The sequence below is a fragment of the Sus scrofa genome, chromosome 10 (genome assembly GCF_000003025.6).
Source record: "Sus scrofa isolate TJ Tabasco breed Duroc chromosome 10, Sscrofa11.1, whole genome shotgun sequence".
NCBI lineage: Eukaryota > Metazoa > Chordata > Mammalia > Artiodactyla > Suidae > Sus > Sus scrofa.
Window position 1 is genome coordinate 27,724,286 of NC_010452.4, and position 19,888 is coordinate 27,744,173.

At 47.8% G+C, this 19,888-nt stretch overlaps 1 protein-coding gene across 19 annotated transcripts in view; it reads right to left on the bottom strand.

Annotated features, from left to right (window-relative positions):
* The window catches only part of DAPK1 (death associated protein kinase 1), a 230,065-nt gene continuing 210,535 nt past the window's right edge, over positions 359 to 19,888 (bottom strand). For 10 of the 19 annotated variants that reach the window (XM_021064621.1, XM_021064619.1, XM_021064614.1 and 7 more), the window contains 6 exons: positions 16,734 to 16,922; positions 14,517 to 14,714; positions 12,552 to 12,690; positions 10,766 to 10,886; positions 7,080 to 7,268; positions 359 to 2,898 (listed from right to left, as the gene is read on the bottom strand). In XM_021064621.1, the coding sequence (XP_020920280.1) occupies positions 1,666 to 2,898; positions 7,080 to 7,268; positions 10,766 to 10,886; positions 12,552 to 12,690; positions 14,517 to 14,714; positions 16,734 to 16,922 (2,069 nt within the window). In that variant the 3' untranslated portion in view covers positions 359 to 1,665. The remainder of the gene's footprint in view (positions 2,899 to 7,079; positions 7,269 to 10,765; positions 10,887 to 12,551; positions 12,691 to 14,516; positions 14,715 to 16,733; positions 16,923 to 19,888) is intronic. The other 9 variants (XM_021064612.1, XM_021064610.1, XM_021064606.1 and 6 more) reach the window with 1 other exon arrangement.

The window sequence follows — 19,888 nt, forward strand, 5'->3', positions numbered from 1 at the left end:
AGTTTTCTCTTGCTTCTGCAAGGCACCACCTTTGTATAGAAATAGAAAGTTTCGTGTGTTCCCTCTTGCTGAGACGACATGATCCGATTTGGTCGTGGGGTTCACCCAAGGAAAATGGAAGGGACTTCTCATCTTGAAAGTAAGAACAAGTGTGGCAGTCACCCAAGCTCTTCCAGATCCCCCTATCATTCCCAATGTTAGTAATAATTCAGTGCCTAATAAACTGCGTGGATCTCCATCCCTGCACGTTTAGGTTTAATCATTTTCTGGACTGGTTTGTTCTCCGAGGTGGGGTACTGGCAAATGAAAATAAAACAAAGAAAAAGAATCCCGTTTGAATTAGAGACCAACAAACTAATGCAACAAGCAACAGTTTATTTATAAAAAAAAAAAAAAAAGGAAAAGAAAAAGAACAAAAAAGAAAAGAAAAACAAACTTTTTTTACTACATCTTATAGATTAAGTAAAAATACCTGTATTAATATATATGTATATACATACTGCATATATATATATACATATGATATAACATTAAAATTACATGCTTCTCAGGACAGAGGAATTAGGACATGTTCCCTTATTTCAATTCAAAACTCTATCACAATTTAAAATCACCGCAGGAAAAAACTCGCTTCCTTTATTTTCTTTTTGAGACTTCAAGTACAGGAAGTTATCAAACCAGGATCTACACGTGGAGAACCATTTGCTATGCACAAATGACAACGAATTGCCACAAATCATGAGTCGGGGGTCTTCTGACTTTTCACACAGGTCTTCGCTCCCTACAACCTCGTCAACCTTCTACCTGAGATGACAGGGGATGATGGAGCATGACAGTCCACGATGGAGCAGGTTCCGCCGCGTGGATGTTCACACAGACGTTGCAACAAAAGCAAACACACACGTGTCTTATTGGAGCAACAACACTGGCCATGAAATCGCTCTGGAGGAGGTCTCTTCCTCCTCTTTCCTTGCCAAAGGAAACACAAAAATTGCCCAAAAAACAAACACACACACAAACAAACAACAACAAAAAAACCTCGGTGAAGCACCTCTGGCGATGATCAGCATACAGCGAGAGACAGAGAGGGAGCGTTTCTTTCGCCACAGCTCCTGGCTGACTTGGATGATTTCAAACACACCCTCTTCTGCAAAAGGCACTCACATATTGTCTGTTTATAAATCATACAGTGGGTTCCTTACATGGGAGTTTTTCCTACAAATATAAAAGAGATAAGCTGAGGACATGGTGTAACAAAGAAAAAGAGTATAAGAAATACACATTTTGGATCAATGTGCACTTTTTTTTTTTTTAAAGGACAATCAATATAATAGTTTAAAAAAATTTCATTGAAAAGTTAGGAATTTCAGTAAAATTATCAGTAAGAAGCAAGGTACTAGAGGATGAGGGACGGAGGGAGGCTAGCTTTCAAATGGCCAAAGCAAAGAGCACGGTCTGCCCTTAAACTAGAAAGACCAGTCACACACAACAGAATGTGTGAGGAGGGAGGTAGTGGCCGAGAAAGGGGGGAGGCAGGAGAGAGTGCGGCCTCCCGCAGGATGAGGGGGTAGGAAGGAACGCGCTGGGATCTTGGGTGGGAAAGATGGGCTGCATTCCCCTTGCCTCTGCAGTTGGAAGGGACCCTGCCCAAGCCAAAGGCTGCCCTCACCGGGACACCACCGAGCTAATGGAATTATAAGATGTGCCACTGTTGCAGCTTGAGGCGTAGGCCTCCTGGCCGTTGCCGTCGAGGTTGATTTTGAACACGGAGGAAGCCTTCAGCAGGAAGTCTGCCGCGTCCCGGCGCCCCAGCTCCCGCAGTTTGGACATGAGGACGCCGACCGTGCTGTTGGGGTAGGAGGTCCATTCTCGGAGTAGGGCGTGGACCGGGCTTGGGAGGAACTCCTTGGGAGCCCCGTTATTGGTGTTGTACTTGGCCACGAGGTCGGGGAGGCCCAAGTTCATGGCGAGAAGGCACCAGTCTTTCCCCATGGGATCGGGCGGGTCCAGCAGGCGACTGAGTTTCCTGCGAGTCAGAAGGTTCAGATCCGATGCGTGGATGTCCATGCCCAAGCTGGCCTGCACATAGACGTCGTGACAGCCGAAGCACATGATGCTACTGAAGCTCTCCTTGTATCCGCCCATGGTGTTGGTCAGCGAGGTCTCCTTGAGGGTCTGCGCCCGGAAGAAGTCCCGAGGCTGGTAGATCATGACTGGCTCGTGATGCTCCCTCAGCTGCTGGGGGCTGAGGTAGTGCTTCACCGTCAGCAGCCCTGGCAGCGTGGTGGCCATGACGTTCTCGATGGTGCTACACACCGAGTCCAGCAGGAGGCAGCACTTGATCTTTTCGGTCTCCAGACCGCGCACCTGAACCTCGATGCCCTGGCCGTGGTTGACCAGGAGCACCAGCAGCTCCGCGCCGCGGTTGGCAATCTTGCAGCCGTTCACCCACAAGCGGATGTCCGCGTCTCCCTCCGCGCTCTGCTGGTGGATCCACCGGCACAGATTCACCTGCACCTTGTGAAAGATACCGCACGGGAAGGGGGTGAGGTGCTCCACGGGGACGATGCGCACGCCGCCGTAGACCCGCACCTCGTCCTCCTCGTCTGTCCAGGAGCGGTGCAGGTTGTCGGTCTTGATCAGGGCGGGGATGTCCACCATGGTCCCGCTGCTCAGGTCCCGGGCGCAGATGTCCATGGCGTCTAGAATCTGCAGCAGCTCCTCCACGTCGCTGTCAGGCACCAGGCGCTGGACGTCCTCCATGGTGTAGCGGCCCCGGTAATGGTGCAGGGCCCGGGGGGTCTCCACCGATAGCAACTTCCCCAGCACGTTGGTGCAGAGCCAGCGGGGGTCCAGGAGCAGCACGTCCTGCACCGTTTCACTCTGCATGATGTTTATCTGCGGGGGGGGGGGGTAAACAGGAACATAAACGGCCAGGTACACCAGCTGCTCAGAGCACTGGAGGGCCTGAGCAGTAGTGTAATCTGTGCAGATATTGTGAGGAATGACCCAAGACTTTCATAGGGACAGATCTCAAAAATCAATACTGAGCCCCCAAACCAGCTTGGCAATGTCATAAGGGAAATTCTTAAAAGACTACCTTTGAATCTTATAAAAGGTCAACGTAAGAAAAAATGTGTGTATGTATGTATGTATTTATGTGTATACATATATACATGTATGTGTGTATACACACACATATATATATAGAGAGAGAGCGAGTGAGCACAGCCAAATGCAAAGGGTGATTTTTGACTGGATCCCCAAAGAAATACACAAATGAATAAAAATGTCTAAATGGTTGTGGCTCAGCAGTAATTAACCCGACTCATATCCATGAGGATGCAGGTTCGATCGCTGGCCTTGCTCAGTGGGTCGAGGATCCGGCATTGCCATGAGCTGTGGTGGCAGCTGCGGCTCCCATCCGACCCCTGGAGCCTGGGGGAACCTCCATATAGTGTAGGTGTGGCCCTAAAAAGCAAAAAAAAAGAAAAAAAAAAGAGGCTATCAAACAAATTACTGAGACAAGTGGCAAACACCTGAATGAGGACTATAAATTCAATAATAGTATTATAGCAATGGTATATTTTTAGGCTGTGATAATTAATTATATTATTGTGGTTAGGTGGGAGCATGTCCTTCTCCTTAGGAGATACAAACTAAATTATTTAACGGTGAAAGGCCATGATGTTTGCAAAGCAAATAAAGAGAAGAGAGAGGGATGAAGTAGATATAGCAAAATGGAAACAACTGGTTGAGTCAGGTGTAGAGTATGTAAGGACAGATGGTACTATTCCTGCAACTTCTCTGAAGGCTTGACATTTTCCAAAAAAGATACAGAATGCTGTAATAGTAAACTGTAAGGTAATTTTTTAACACTGGTACATATGAAAAAGATTTGGTTGACCTGAAGGCAGGAGAGAATGAGCCGAGCGGTGATTCCTGTCACATTCATTTCTTTAAAAAGCAGACGTCAAAGGAGTTCCCGTCATGGCTCAGTGGTTAATGAATCTGACTAGGAACCATGAGGTTGTGGGTTCAATCCCTGGCCTTGCTAAGTGGGTTAAGAATCTGGCGTTGCCTTGAGCTGTGGTGTAGGTCCCAGATGCGGCTCGGATCCCACTTTGCTGTTGCTGTGGTGTAGGCTGGCAGCTACAGCTCCGATTCAATCCCTAGCCTGGCAACCTTCACATGTCGAGGGAGTGGCCCTAGAAAAGGAAGAAAAAAAAAATGTGACCCCCCCCCCCAAAAGAAGTAACTTTCCCTTTTACACCCTCCCTCTCTGGGGGTTCTGGGCTAGTTCCACAAGAATTCTGATGAGGTGGACTCTATTCTCAGGTGGGGGCTAAGACTCCACCTTTTTTTTTTTTTGCCTTTTCTAGGGCCAATGGCGTGGCATATGGAGGTTCCCAGGCTAGGGGTCGAATCAGAGCTGTAGCCACCGGCCTACGCCAGAGCCACAGCAAAGCTGGGTCCAAGCCACGTCTGCAACCTACACCACAGCTCATGGCAACGTCAGATCCTTAACCCAGTGAGCGAGGCCAGGGATGGTTCCTAGTTGGATTCGTTAACCACTGAGCCACGACGGGAATTTCAAGACTCCCCCTTTTGCACCAGGAGGACTTTCCTCCCCATCCTTTGGTTTCAATCTTTGAGATGTCCTCTGGATACAATTCTGTTCAAAACTGAGTCTGCAAGTTTCTGGAATGCAGAGCAGTGTCTGCTTAGTTTTAGATAAGGCCATTGGGTGGAATACCATCTGTAATTCAGTCCTAGGCATACGTGTCTCCCCAGGGTCACAGAAGAGAGACTGATAAACTGTCCCGTGTTGAAGGAGACAGACGACTAAGCGACAGAGGGCAATTGTGGGATCCTGAGACGGGATGACTGATGAACTGTGAATAAGATCTTTAGATTAGTTCCTAGAGGGCAGGAATAAACCTGGAGGAGGGGCTAGCAGCCCATCAGAGTGGGGAGGGGCACCCGATTTAATTTTCCCTCTTTTTTTTTCTGCTTTCAATTTACTTATTAAAGTCGCAAGGACAAGGAAGAATGTGATGCCCAATAATGTAGCTTAATTGCTATGAGCTAGAAAGTTACTGGTCAAATGCCAGGAGGCAAGAGAATACTATATTGAAAAGTGAGAGTTTATTGGGAGTTTGGGGTACTTGTAGATGCAAACTATTGCATTTGGAGTGATTAAGGAATGAGATCCTGCTCAATAGCACAGGAAACTATATTGAATCATGTGTGATGGAACATGATGGAGGGCAATGTGAGAAAAAGAATGTGTGTATATATATATATACATATATATATAAAAAACTGGGTTACTTTGCTGTATAGCAGAAATCGACAGAACATTGTAAATCAACTATAATAAATAAAGAGTTTATTATTATGGTTAATAGATATTATATATTTATACTATATTATATATTTATGCTATATGATATTATACTATATTACAAGGTAAGCTTGGGCCATTCATTTATTCCCATCCTTGGATTCAGTCATTTAAAGTACTGCTGGAAGAGTTCCCGTCATGGCGCAGTGGTTAAAGAATCTGACTAGGAACCATGAGGTTGCGGGTTCCATCCCTGGCCTTGTTCAGTGGGTTAAGGATCCGGCATTGCCGTGAGCTGTAGTGTAGGTCGCAGATGCAGCTCGGATCCCGTGTTGTTGTGGCTTTGATTCGACCCCTAGCCTGGGAATCTCCATGTGCCACAGGAGCGGCCCAAGAAATGGCAAAAAGACAAAAATAAAATAAATAAATAAAATAAAGTACTGCTGGAGTAAGAACCAAGTTTGAAATTTATGCTACAGTACTGTTGACCATAATCGCTAACTCCAGACCTTATTTATCTACAAGTTGCAAGTTTGTACCATTAAATATGTCCCCAATTTCCCCATCCCCCATGCCCTGATAACTACAATCCTATTCTGTTTCCGCAAGTTTCATTTTTTTAGGTTTGATATTTAAGTTATGTACCGTATTTGTCATTCTGTCTGACTTATCTCACTCAGCACAGTGCCCTCACGTTCTATGCCTGTTGTCACAAAAAGGAGAGTCAGTTCCTTCTTATTCTTGACAGAGTAATATTCCATTGGCTATATAAGTATATACCACATGTCCATTCATCCGTCAATGGACACAAGTTTCTTCCATGACTTGACCATTGTCAATGAAGCTGCAATGAATGTGGGATGGCAGAAAAAATTAAAAAATAAAGTCCTGCTGGAAGGGCTAGTAGATTAGCCTGTAGTTTCATTCAAATTCAAAGGCTAACACAAACACAGCTCGAGGCTCTAGTTTTTAGGGTTGCTGGCTTCTGGATTCAATTATAACTTCAAGCCCATATGATCCATATAAACTGGCCAAGGGTCCGAACATGTCATCTGAGATCAGGGAGGTAAACTTCTGGTTTGTAAAATTCTCAGAACTGTTTCTGGTTTTTCACATTCAGAACTAGTTTACCCTGTCTCCTGACTTCCCACGACGGAGGACTGTGAAGGCTGTGTCCCTTGAGAAAGATGGGCAGCATATGATGCCATGAGAACAGGCTTCCCAAGCTGCACACTAGTGTGGAATGTAACACACCAGGAAGAGATTCCTATCCCATGGTCATTTCTGGGGATCCCTGCCTGCTGTGTCTTAGAGTCCCCAGATGTTGTCTCCCTGAGGATGCGTTACTGCCATTTCTCGACTGTCTGTGAACCCAAGAGGTCTGTTTGGAGTCAATAACACCCACGGAGAGCAGCCATCCTGAAAGCTGCAGGAATCACTGCTAAGTACCAGGGGCCCAGGGAGAGACAGGAGAGGCTCAGTCACCCAGGGGAGCCTCAAAAGAAACCAGAAAACCAACAAAGCAAAGCAAAGCAAAACAACAGCTCGGAACAGGCGGGCACAGAACCGCAGCTGAGAAAAATCACTTGTAGCTCTGTGTGAGAGTCGTTTGGAACCATCACGGGTAGTGGGTGCTGGCCACTCCGCCTCCCCAGCTCATCCCACCTTCGGATGCTATAAATGCAGCCTGGGAACCCCTCCTGGACCCTTGCGCCAGGGCTGGAGCCCTCACCTCGCCTGTGCTGTGGAGCTGCTGGGCAATGTGCCGGAGGTCCGCCTCGCTGGCCAAGGGGTTCAGCTGGTCCTGCACGTCGTACACGAACTGCTGCAGTGACATCAGCTGGTTGGGCCCATTGAGCTTCCTCCAGGAAGGCAGTGTGGAGATGATTTTCTCACACAGGTGTGTCATTGGAGGGCAGACCTAGAACACGCAGGATGGGCAGGTCAGCGGACAGCTGTGGGGACTCAGGAGGAGCCGGGATCAAAATGATGCCACTCACATCTGCATATTGCTTGTAATTTTTCAGATGTGCTAGTGCTCTTTTCGGTTGAGTAGCAGGGCAGTTCTTTTTACGGCGTTGCCTTTAAGCAGAATCTAATTTACCAAACAGAACATTTTATAGAGGCGTGCCTTTTCCCCCGATCATGTTAAATAGGTGGCGAGGCTTCACAATAATGCTTTTTATTTTTATTTTCTTTTGGTCATTTTAGGGCCACACCCGAGGCATATGGAGGTTCCCAGGCTAAGGGTTGAATTGGAGCTGTAGCCGCCAGCCTACACCACAGCCACAGCCACGGGGGATCTAAGCCACGTCTGTAACCTACACCATAGCTCATGGCAACACCAGATCCTTAACCCACTGAGCGAGGCCAGGGATGGAACTCTTCTCCTCATGGGTCCTAGTTGGGTTTGTTAACCACTGAGCCATGATGGGAACTCCACAATAATGGTTTTAGAACAGTGAACTCAATCAACTCATGTCCACTAACTCCTAGTGCTTTCTTCCCTCCCCCCTCCCTTGGAGTGAGGAGTTCAGCCAGGTGACGGCCACTTTATGCACAAAGAGACAGGAAAAAGTAGGTATCATTATCAATAATAGATGGGATTTGGGGCTCCTGCTATGGTGCAGAGGGTTAAGGAACTGGCATTGTCTCTCTGGCAGTGCGGGTTTGATCCCTGGCCAGGCACAGCAGGATAAAGGATCCCGCACTGCCACAACTGCAGTTCAGATTTGAACCCTGGCCTGGGAACTGCTGTATGCTGCAGGTGTAGCCATTAAATAAAAAAGAAAGAAAAAAAGATGGGTTTCTACCAGTAAATTTGGTATTCGTGGGGATTATTGTTGAACTATTTTAAATGCAATTAATTCGTGGTAACTGGCTTGAAATAGGTTTTTAATCTCTTAACCTGGTTAAATTAATCAGTCTATGTTACAGACTCATAGAATCAACACATTTTTCATTAGGTTTTTTCCTAATTAAAACCCCACCAGCCATACACTGCACTGCATCATTAATCCCATAATTAATTAGTCCCTTCTGGAATCATATCTCTTATACCCCTAAATTCTACTTCCTGGAGTTCCCTTCGTGGCTCAGTGGTTAACGAACCCAATTAGGATCTATGAGGATGTGGGTTCGATCTCTGGCCTCACTCAGTGGGTTAAGTATCTGGCGTTGCTGTGAGCTGTGGCATAGGTCGCAGAGGTGGCTCTAATCTCAAGTTGCTGTGGTTGTGGTGTAGGCTGGCAGCTGCAGCTCATATTTGACACCTAGCCTGGGAACCTCCAAATGCTGCAGGTGCAGCCCTAAAATAGCAAAAACAAACTAAATTCCACTCCCTTATCCAACAAACAAAATTCCTTGGGATACGGAGTTCCTGTTGTGGCTCAATGGTAAGGAATCCAACTAGCATCCATGAGGATGCAGGTTCGATCCCTGGCCTTGCTCAGTGGGTTAAGGATCCAGCATTGCCATGAGCTTCGGTGTAAGTTGTAGACACAGGTCGCATCCTCCGATGGTGTGGCTGTGGTGTAGGTTGGCAGCTGTAGCTCTGATGTGACACCTAGCCTGGGAACTTCCATATGCTGCAGGTGGGACCCTAAAAAGACTGAAAAAAAAAAAAATCCTTGGGATAAAGGCAGTTTATTTGCTGAGTGTCACCTGCCTGATCTCAGGTGCTGGGGAGTGCAGGGGACATGAAGCAGACATCATGCCACACCCCAGTTTTGATCTCTTTAGGGAGCACAGGCCCTTGTCCCACCTGGTGGGCAGGAACTGAGTCCTTCATAGACCACTGTTCCATGTCACCACACACTGGTTTCTGTGACAGGCTCTCCAGGGCCTCCAGGCTTACTCCCTCCTCACTGACTGTGCCACAGTGCAGCCCCCTCAGAAAGCAAGGGCCAGGCTTCATGACAGAGGAAAGGGTTCCTGAAAATTCCAAAAGCATGTCTGAAACTGGAGCCTCGTATTGAAAGCACGGCATGCCGGACGTCCCATTGTGGCTCAGCGGAAACCAATCTGACGAGTACCCATGAGGATGCAAGTTCGATCCCCAGCCTTGTTCAGTGGGTAAAGGATCTGGTGTTGCCATGAGTTGTGGTGTAGGTCGCAGATGCAGCTCGAATCTGGCATTGCTGTGGTTGTGGGGTAGGCCATCGGCTACAGCCCCAATTTGACCCCTAGCCTGGGAACCTCCATATGCTGCGGGGGTGCCTCCACCCACCCCCTGAAAAAAAAGACCAAAGGGAAAAAAAACAAAGGAAGCATGGCATTTCCATCAAGCAAACTACAGTTATAACCAAAGCGGCATCTGCCAGGAGAGCCACATCCCCCCTGTTATACTTGAGCTTGGAAGCGGGAAAAGTCCCCGGGGCTTTATTTCTGCATTTTCCCATTGGGGCATTTACCCTTTTGGTACCAATTTCAGAGAGCTATTTGAGTAACCTTTTATAGGCCAGAGGCTTGGAAAGTATTTTCCCCCAGTCCATCTCACCTTTTAACTTCGTTTATGGAATTTATTTGCCAGAACAAACCTTTAAACCTTTATGTTGTCAAATGCATGTGGCAAAATATTGGTGGATTTTCTTTGAAAATGCCTGAGGTTTTCTATCTTGGTTTAATAGGTTTCCCCAAGCGCTCCCAAGTTATTTTAAAAATAAAATCTCTTGCATTTCCATTCAAGACATTGCTTGATTTTCTTTCTATTTAAAAGCTTTAATCTGCCTGCAATTTATTTTGGGGCTACGTAGCAAGAAGGAGTTCAAACTTATTTCTTTCTAGGCAAATGGCCAGGTGTGCCAGATCATTTATTAAATAAACATTTTCCCCATTAAATTTAAATCACATCTCTGTTTTCTATTAACTTTCTGTAGGTGTTCTGATTTACTTCTACACTCACTAATCTATTCCACTTATTTATTGATTTATTGATGACAGCGCTTTTATAATATGTTTCTTTTATTCTTCTACTAACCTTTGCAGAGAAAACCCCTATCTCCTCAATCCTAATCAGACACTAACTGGAACTGTATTAGGTTTATGTAACTTTGGAAAATGAAACACTTTGTAAGATCTGGCCAGCCAAGACCACCGTCTCCTTCCACGTGGTCATCTAATATTTTATGCTTGTCACTGAAGTTTGCGGGTGACTCTTTTTCCACGTTTCCTCATTTCCCAAATATTTCACCATAAGTCACGTCTGAATTGCTTGCGTAATTTCTAAATGTCTCCTTGTTTCTCTCCTCCTCCTTCCTCACCCCAGAGCAATGCGATAAGAACACGGCCAGGCAGACACTTTGTATTGGGTCCCCTGAGAACCCAAGCAAACCAAGAGGGCCACATAAGGAGACCTGAGTCCTGAGTCACTGGACAGTCCGGGTGAGGTTTGAGTCCACCTTCTCCAGGTTTACTCACCGAAACAATCTGGCTCCGGATTTCTTGCAGGTGATTTCGAAGTACCTTCATGTCCTTAGACCCGGAAGCCCCGGCATCCAGAACAAACAGCTTATTTGAAATGTGAAGATCGTTTCCGAACCTAAGGGAAGAGCGGGGGTGGGAGGGTGGGGATGCTCATCAGAAAGGCTGGTGGGAATGCAGGGCCGATCTGGTGACCTTGCAGAGACACCCCCATCTGCGATTTGCTGGACTCTCATGTCACCCTGATGTGGAGGCCTGGGAACACTGCCTGGCTTTGATGGTGCAGACAGGTGCCCTGGGCTCCACAAAAGGGTGGGAACACAGCTAGCAAAGATCAGCTCCCCTCAATGAGAGAAAGGGGAGGCCTAATGTACCCACTTTACAAGTCAGGAGAAAAGGAGTTCCCGTCGTGGCTCAGTGGAAATCTGACTAGCATCTATAAGGACGCAGGTTCGATCCCTGGCCTTGCTCAGTGGGTTATGGATCTGGCATTGCTGTGGCTGGGATATAGGCTGGCGGTGGCTACAGCTGATTTGACCTTTTGCCTGGGAACCTCCATATGCTGCAGATGCGGCCCTAAAAAGACAAAAAGGAAAAAAAAAAAGCCCAGGTCAGAAGAAGATACGCTGCCACAAGTTGGTGGAGTGAGACCAGACGGATGGGTGTGAAATTCATACCTTAGATCTAAAATACCCGTACATGTAAACCAGTACATTTAGAATGGATAAGCAATGAAGTCCTTCTGTACAGCACAGGAAACCATATCTAGTCCCATGGGATAGAACATGATAAAGATAGTATGAGAAAAAGAAAGTATAGGAGGTCCTTTGGTGGCGCAGTGGAAACGAATCCGATTAGAATCCATGAGGATGCAGGTTCAATCCCTGGCCTCTCTCAGTGTGTCAGGGATCTGGCGTTCCCGTGAGCTGTGGTGTAGGTTGCAGACGTGGCTTGAATCTGGCGTTGCTGTGGCTATGGCATAGGCCAGTGGCAACAGCTCTGATTCAACCCCTAGCCTGGGAACTTCCATATGCTGCGGGTGCAGCCTGAAAAAGACAGACACCCAAAAAAGATAAATACGTGAGTGGACAGATGGGGTAATTAACTAGATGGGGGGCACCCTCTCACACTGTATATTGTATACATAAATCAGATCACCACTGTGTACAGTTTAAATACCTCACAATTTTATGGGTCAATTATACATCTCGATAAAGCTAAAAAAAAAAAAAATACAGAAAACAGCTAAAGTACCACTCTGGTCAGTGGTCCTGGAAGGCAGGGACAAAAATGAGAAGACTGTTGATTTTTTTTTTTTTTTTTTTTTTTTTTTTGTCTTTTTAGGCCACATCTGCAGCATACAGAGGTTCCCAAGCTAGGGGTTGAATCAGAACTGTAGCTGCCAGCCTACACCACAGCCACAGCAATGAGGGATCCGAGCCATGTCTGTGACCTACACCACAGCTCACAGCAATGCTGGATCCTTAACCCACTGAGCGAGGCCAAGGATTGAACCTGCATCCTCATGGATACTACTCAGATTCGTTAACTACTGAGCCACGACGAGAACCCCAGAAGACTGCTGCTGATTTTCATTGTGTGCCCTTTGCCTCTGTTTGATTTGTTCGTATGTGTATTCCTTGTTTTGGTAAAAAGGAAACAAACCAAAATACAACAAAAATAATCGGGACCCGGTCAAAGAGGGCTTTTACTTTCAATGCCTCTCTCAGGGTCACATGACTGCTTGAGTTACCCGCCGCTGAAGTCGCCCTGGCCGCCTCACCTGTTCCTGATCTCTTTCAGCAGCGAGATGTCTTTGTCATATCCGAACTCGCCTCCAGCTGGACGAGGGACATTCATGATGTCAGCGTGGGTGGCCACCAGGACAACACGGAGTGGGTTCTTGAGTTTGCCGCCAAAGGCTGGGGGTAGAGAGCAGACTGTTTCAGAAGCGGGTCCTCCATCCCAGCTGCCTCCCTGGCCAGGTACAGTGGGATGCTCTGCTCAGGCCCGGGCCGTCCCGTAACTCCACCTGAAGATTTGAGGGCCCCGTGACCTCTGCCAAGGCAAGGCCTGGTCAAAATCAGAATGAGGGAGTTCCTGTTGTAGCGCTGTGGTTAACAAATCCGACTAGGAACCATGAGGTTGCGGGTTCGATCCCTGCCCTTGCTCAGTGGGTGAAGGATCTGGCATTGCTGTGAGCTGTGGTGTGGGTCGCAGACAGGGCTCGGATCTCACATTGCTGTGGCTCTGGCATAGGCCAGTGGCTACGGCTCTGGTTAGACCCCTAGTCTGGGAACCTCCATATGCCGCGGGGAGCGGCACTAGAAAGACAAAAAAAAAAAAAAAAAAAAAAAAAAAAATCGGAATGAGGAGTTCCCGTCCTGGCTCAGCGGTTAACGAATCTGACTAGCATCCATGAGGACACAGGTATGATCCCTGGCCTTGCTCAGTGGGTTAGGGATCCAGCATTGCCGTGAGCTGTGGTGTAGGCTGGCAGCTGTAGCTCCGATTTGACCCCTAGCCTGGGAATCTCCATGTGCCTTGCGTGTGACCTTAAAAAGAAAAAAACAAAACAAAACAAAAACCAAACGAGGTTATAGCCTATTTCCTGGGCCTCCAGGAAGGTTACTCAAAAGTGAACCAGAAGCAGCCATAGAGCTCAGGTGGTTTCTCAGCGCTTCCTGCAAACTGGCCTTGTTTGCCTGGTGAGAGGAGATCTAACCTCTGACCAGGGGGATGCCCTTTACAAGATCAGAGCAAGTCTGCTGAATGCAGCAATAGCACAGAACTGGCTCAGAAGAGAGATTCCTGCAATTCACACAGGCAGAGAGCCCCTTCCTAAGGGGAGGGTCTGAAAGGAAAACACAAAAAAGAATGAGAAAGGAAGTGGCCAAAGTGCAGGTACCCTGAGGGGAATCAGCCCAATTTATTATTCTATGCTTTTCAAAAAAAAAAAAAATTGACTGCTGAGTTTTGTGCTGCACCAAGGAAGGCTATTTCTTTTTCCTTTTCTTTTTTTTTTGGTATGAAAAGAATAAAATAAGCCTAATCCATGCTGTCTTTTTCCTCTAGGAATAAAGCTAAGGCAATGCATTCAGTCAATATGGTTCCTTTTCTTTCCTTTTTTTTTTTGTCTTTTTAGGTCTGAACCCACAGCACATGGAGGGTCCCAGGCTAGGGGTTGAGTCAAAGCTGTAGCTGCTGGCCTACACCACAGCCACAGCAACCTGGGATCTGAGCCACATCTGCGACCTACACCATAGCTCACGGCAACGTCTGATCCTTAACCCACTGAGCGAGGCCGGGGATCGAACCCACAACCTCATGGATGTTGGTCAGATTGGTTTCCTCTGTGCCACGACAGGAACTCCCCTTTTCTTTCAGTTTTGATGAAAGCACAGAATGAAGCTACTCTGCCATTCGGTAAAGGTACAGGAGCTACCAAAAGAAGTAGTCCACTTTGCACCACACAAAAATGACTGCAGCTCTAAAATGTAGAAAGAAAGTGAGAAATAATTCTCAAGGAACTGCTCAGAATCGAGTCTTTCTGGCAGAGATACATGCTTGCAAAGCAACGCCCGGCAGAACAAAACTAACAGCTGAGCCTCAGCGACCTTCCAGAGTGGAAATTTCCTGGTAGGAGGGAGGAACAGGGGTGGGCGCAGCTGCTGACCACAAGCTACAGGATCCGGGGATGACCTGGGTGCAAGGCCAGTAAGAAGGGTATTCCCTCCCCCAGGCTCACCTATGGGTTCTTCAACCGGGACAAGAGACTTCAGGAAACTGAGCCAGAAAATCACTTGGTTCAGCTGGATCTCATAGGGTTCTTCCAGACTGAAAACGATGACATGGATGGATGTGGGATCGTTTGCAGCAAAATAGTCATAACAGCAGAAATACACGGGGTTTCCAGAGAACTCCCACACGCTGAAATCACCAACTCCTACAGAGAAAAAGGGAGGATTAGCGTCGTGGAACACCACCACCAAATTTCAATCATAATCAATTTTTCTCAGCACTTCTGGGATCACCCGCAGGGGCAGGGACATACATATGTATTTATGGATCCACCATCTATTTATTTCTGCATCTACTTATGTATAGATCTACACATGGAATACATATTTGTAGTTGTCTGCTTCTATATCCATGTCTATTATTGTTTTTTTTGTGGTTTGTTTGGTTTTTTTTTTTTTTTTGGCTGCACTCATGGCATGTGGAGGTTCCCGGGCCAGGGACCTAAGCCACAGCTGCGGCGACACTGGATCCTTAACCCGCTACGCCAGAAGGGGAAGTCCCTCCATGCCTTTTATCTATATATCTCTAAATCTACTTCTTTTTCTTTTCAGGGCCGAATCCGTGGCATACGGAGTTCCCAGGCTAGGGCTCCAATCGGAGCTGTAGCCACCAGCCTACACCCCAACCACAGCAACACAGGATCTGAGCCACATCTGCAACCTACACCACAAGTCACAGCAACACCGGATCCTTAACCCACTGAGCGAGACCAGGGATTGAACCCGCAACCTCATGGTTCCTAAACCTTCTTTCTGTTTCTGCTTATACATTTTCCTTGCACGTTCATTACTGCATCTGGACTTATATCTCTAACACTCCACACAGTGTGTGTATGTGCTTGTGTATAAGCAGCAATGGAAAGATGTATGAGTTACATATACACTTGGTTTTTCACTCCCAAATAGTGGTGTATACTCACTATGAAATGTAACCTTGGAGTTCCCGTCATGGCTCAGTGGTTAACGAATCCGACTAGGAACCATGAGGTTATGGGTTCGATCCCTGGCCTTGCTCAGTGGGTTAGGGATCTGGCGTTGCCGTGAGCTGTGGTGTAGGTTGCAGACACGGCTTGGGTGCCACGTTGCTGTGGCTCTGGTGTAGGCCGGCGGCTACAGCTCTGATTCGACCCCTGGCCTGGGAACCTCCATATGCCCCAGGAGCGGCCCAAGAAATGGCAAAAAGACCAAAAAAAAAAAAAAAAAAAAAAAAAGAAAAGAAAAGAAATGTAACCTTAACTTCGGTGAATTAGTAACTAAATTCACCTTCCACAGGTGAGTGAGGGACCAGTCCAGGCAGGTCAGAAGGGAGCAGGCACCATGCACAGGTGTAAGATGCAGTAGTTGATGAGCAGTTTTTTTGCAAGAAGGATGTGAGTGGAGCTGTGAGGAGACTGGGTCTGAGAGGCCACCCACACTGGGAGAGGGAGCAGAAGGGTTAGGCTGGGGAGGAAGGTTGTGTGTGTGTGTGTGTGTGTGTGTGTGTGTGTGTGTGGAAGGGGGCAGTTACATGAGCTGTGGGTGTGGCTGGTTTTCCCAGAAGTGTCATGGGTGAGATTCTGACCTGGAATTCCTAAGGCTCCAGGAACCCCCAAAGATGGCTCAGACACATGGACACTACTTGAAAAGGTGTATTAATTTACCCATCAGTTATCATCATCATCATTATTATTCTTTTGCTTTTCAGGGCCACATTCTCGGCACGTGGAGGTTCCCAGACTAGGGACTGAATCGGAGCTACAGCTGCCAGCCTACACCACAGCCACAGCCACTTGGGATCAGAACCGCGTCTGTGACCTACACCACAGCTCACGGCAATGCCAGATCCTTAACCCAATGAGCGAGGCCAGGGATCGAACCCACATCATCAAGGATACTAGTCAAGTTTGGTTACCGCTGCGCCACGAGGAAAACTCCACATCAGTCATTATTAAGCACCTGCTGTGTGCCCATTTCTCTGCCAGGTGCTGGGGACACCAAGGTGTTTAGCTTTGCTTTGAGGGGGTGGCATTAATCACTCCTCCAGTCCCGGCTCAGTCCTCGGGCTGCGCTGGCCCTTCCTTTGTCCCTGTACAGCTGTGACGGATGCCTGCCCCCACCGCTTCCTGGGGGAAACTGAGGCCAAAGGGAAATTCGAGGTTCTTCCCATTTGGAGGGGCGGGCCATACCATTCAAATAGGCATTTTGGATGTCGATGGCCTTGGTGGACTGGTCATCGGCGGAGCAGTGCGGGTGGTGGGCCGGGGCCCCGAACACCTCCAGCATCCCCTTGGTGAGGCCCGGCTCGAACATCATGCTGCGGCTCCGGACGCTCACGTTCTCACAGCCGGGGTACAGGTTGTTGATGCTCACGGAGACTGTGGGCCAGAGAGCAAGCAGGTCAGACTCTTCCTCCCAGCCTTTGCCTGGATGTCCCCTTTTCTGGGTCCCTCTGGGTCCCCATCCCACCGCTGCTTCAGGCTGGGTTGTGTGTGTGCCCCTTGTGAGCTGGGCTGGGCTGCCACGTTTCCCAGGGACGCTGCGCTGATTCTGTTGGCTCCATTCCCCACCACCCCCCACGCCCCATATCCTTCCTTGCACTGCTCTGTGGCCCCACAGGCTGACCCCATGGACCCCATCTCTCAGGCTGTCTTGTCATTTGCCTCTGGTTAGGGTCCTTCAGCAGAAGCCATGGAGAGGCTGGGAGGGGAGAAAGGCTGAGGCATTTTTTTCCCTCCTCACTCCCTGCTGCTTTTCTTTCTTTCTTTCCTTTTTTTTTTTTAATGGAAGTTTCCAGGCGAGGGGTCAAGTCAGAGCTGCAGCTGCTGGCCTATACCACGGCCACAGCAATGGGGGAGCCAAGCTGCATCTGCAACCTACACCACAGCTCACGGCAACGCTGGATCCTTAACCCACTGAGAGGCCAGGGATTGAACCCACATCCTCATGAATCCTAGTCAGGTTCTTAACCTGCTGAGCCACAGCGGGAACTCCCTGCTGCTTTTCTGAGCCCAGTTGTGTCTCCGACTCTAGACCCCCGGAGTGGCTTCTCCCTGGAGCTCCAGCTTTCCCTGGATCATGATTTCTTCTTCTTGCCTTTTTAGCCTCAGGAGTGGTAACAAATGGCTCCCGCTGTTCCAAGCTTCCAGATGCCTCACTGTCTCTTGTATGTTCCTGTGAATTGTGCCCAACTCTGAACTTCTATTAAATTCCCACCAGGACCCTGACTGATGAACGCTAGATTTTACTTTATTTTTTTCTTTGTTTAGGGCTGAATCTGTAGCATATGGACGTTCCCAGGCTAGGGACTGAATCTGAGCTGTTGCTGCCGGCCTACACCACAGCCATAGCAATGCCAGATCCAAGCTGCATCTGTGACCTACACCGGAGCCATAGCAACTTGGGATCCAATCTGCGTCTTCGACCTATACCACAGCTCACAGCAACACTGGATTAACTCACTGGGTGAGGGCAGGGATCGAACTTGTATTCTCATGGATACGAGTTGGGGTTCTTTTTTTTTTTTTTTGGTCTTTTTAGGCTGCACCCATGGCATATGGAGGTTGCCAGCCTAGGGGTTGAATCAGAGCTGTAGTCATTAACTTACACCACAGCCACAGCAATGTGGGATACGAGCTGTGTCTGTGACCTACACCACAGCTCATGGCAATGCCAGATCCTTTAACCCACTGAGCAAGGCCAGGGATCAAACCCTCGTCCTCATGGATACTAGTTGAGTTCTTTACCACTGAGTCACGACAGGAACTCCACTAGTTGGGTTCTTAACCTGCTGAGCCACAACAGGAACTCCAAAACCTAGATTTTAATCACACTGTTTCATTGCATTTATTTTTATTTATTGGTGGTTATGATATTGGTTTTCCATGTATAGTAAGGATGACTTCATTTTCAAATCTAAATAAAAATCTAAATTAAAAAAATCAGTTTAAAAATATTACATAAATCATAGTAGAACTTTGCAGGGGGATAAGTTGAATAACACAGTTTGGGTCCCCTGGCCAAGAGCATTTCTCTGTGCGTCCTTGGTCCTGACTTCTTCTTGGCTTGCCCAGTTCCCCTAACAGACTCACAGAGATCTGGGGCTGTAGGGGGCGGAGACAGGGGCTCCAAAGGTGGAGGAAGGGCTCAGTGAACCCAATCCCACCACATACTTAGCACCTGCGGTTCACAGTTAATAGTGAAGGTACTGCAAGTTACTAAAGAAAAGATCATTTCAGAGTTCCCGTCGTGGCACAGTGGTTAACGAATCTGACTAGGAACCATGAGGTTGTGGGTTCGATTCCTGGCCTTGCTCAGTGGGTTAAGGATCCAGTGTTGCCATGAGCTGTGGTGTAGGTTGCAGACGCAGCTCGGATCCCAAGTTGCTGTGGCTCTGACGTAGGCCGGCAGCAACAGCTCCGATTAGACCCCTAGCCTGGGAACCTCCATATGCCTCGGGAGTGGCCCTAGAAAAGACAAAAAGAAAAAAAAAAGAAAAAAAGAAATGATCATTTCACCTGGGCCACCAGACTTTTACAATTGGGTGATCCAGGGAGTTCCCGTTGTAGTTCAGCAAATTAAGAACCCAACTAGAATCTATGAGGATGCAGATTCCATCTCTGGCCTCGCTCAGTGGGTTAAGTGGGTTAAGGATGTGATGTCATAGCCACAGCAATGCCAGATCTGAGTGTGGTGTAAGCTGCACATGCAGATTAGATCTGGTGTTGCTGTGGCTGTGGTGTAGGCCGGCAGCTGCAGCTCCAATTTGACCCCTAGCCTGGAAACCTCCACATGCCGCAGGTGCAGCCCTAAAAAGAAAAGAAAGAAAAAAGGTAAAATTGGTGATTCAAAACACAAAAAACTGTTGCTTAAGGATCAAAAATTTCAGGCTGAGGGAGTTCCTGCTATGGCGCAGCAGAAACAAATCCGGCTAGGAACCATGAGGTTTCGGGTTCAATTCTTAGCCTCGCTCAGTGGGTTAAGGATCTGGAGTTGCCGTGAGCTGTGGTGTAGTTCGAAGATGTGGCTGGGATCCTGCATTGCTTTGGCTGTGGTGTAGACAGGTAGCTATAGTTCCAACTCCACCCCTAGCCTGGGATCCTTCATATGCTGTGGGTGCAGCCCTAAAGAGCAAAAAAAAAAAAAAATTCCGGCTGAGGACACAGACAATGGGAATATCCAAGGGGTTAAGGGGGGAGGAAGAGAAGGGTCAGGTGCATGGGCAGGAGGAGGGGCAATAAGATGTGAAGAACAGTTCATATATGTATGTTTTCCCCCCAGGTTATAAAAGCAGAAAACTTGGCAAACAGACATGTAAAGAAGAAAACAAAACAACTCAACTGTC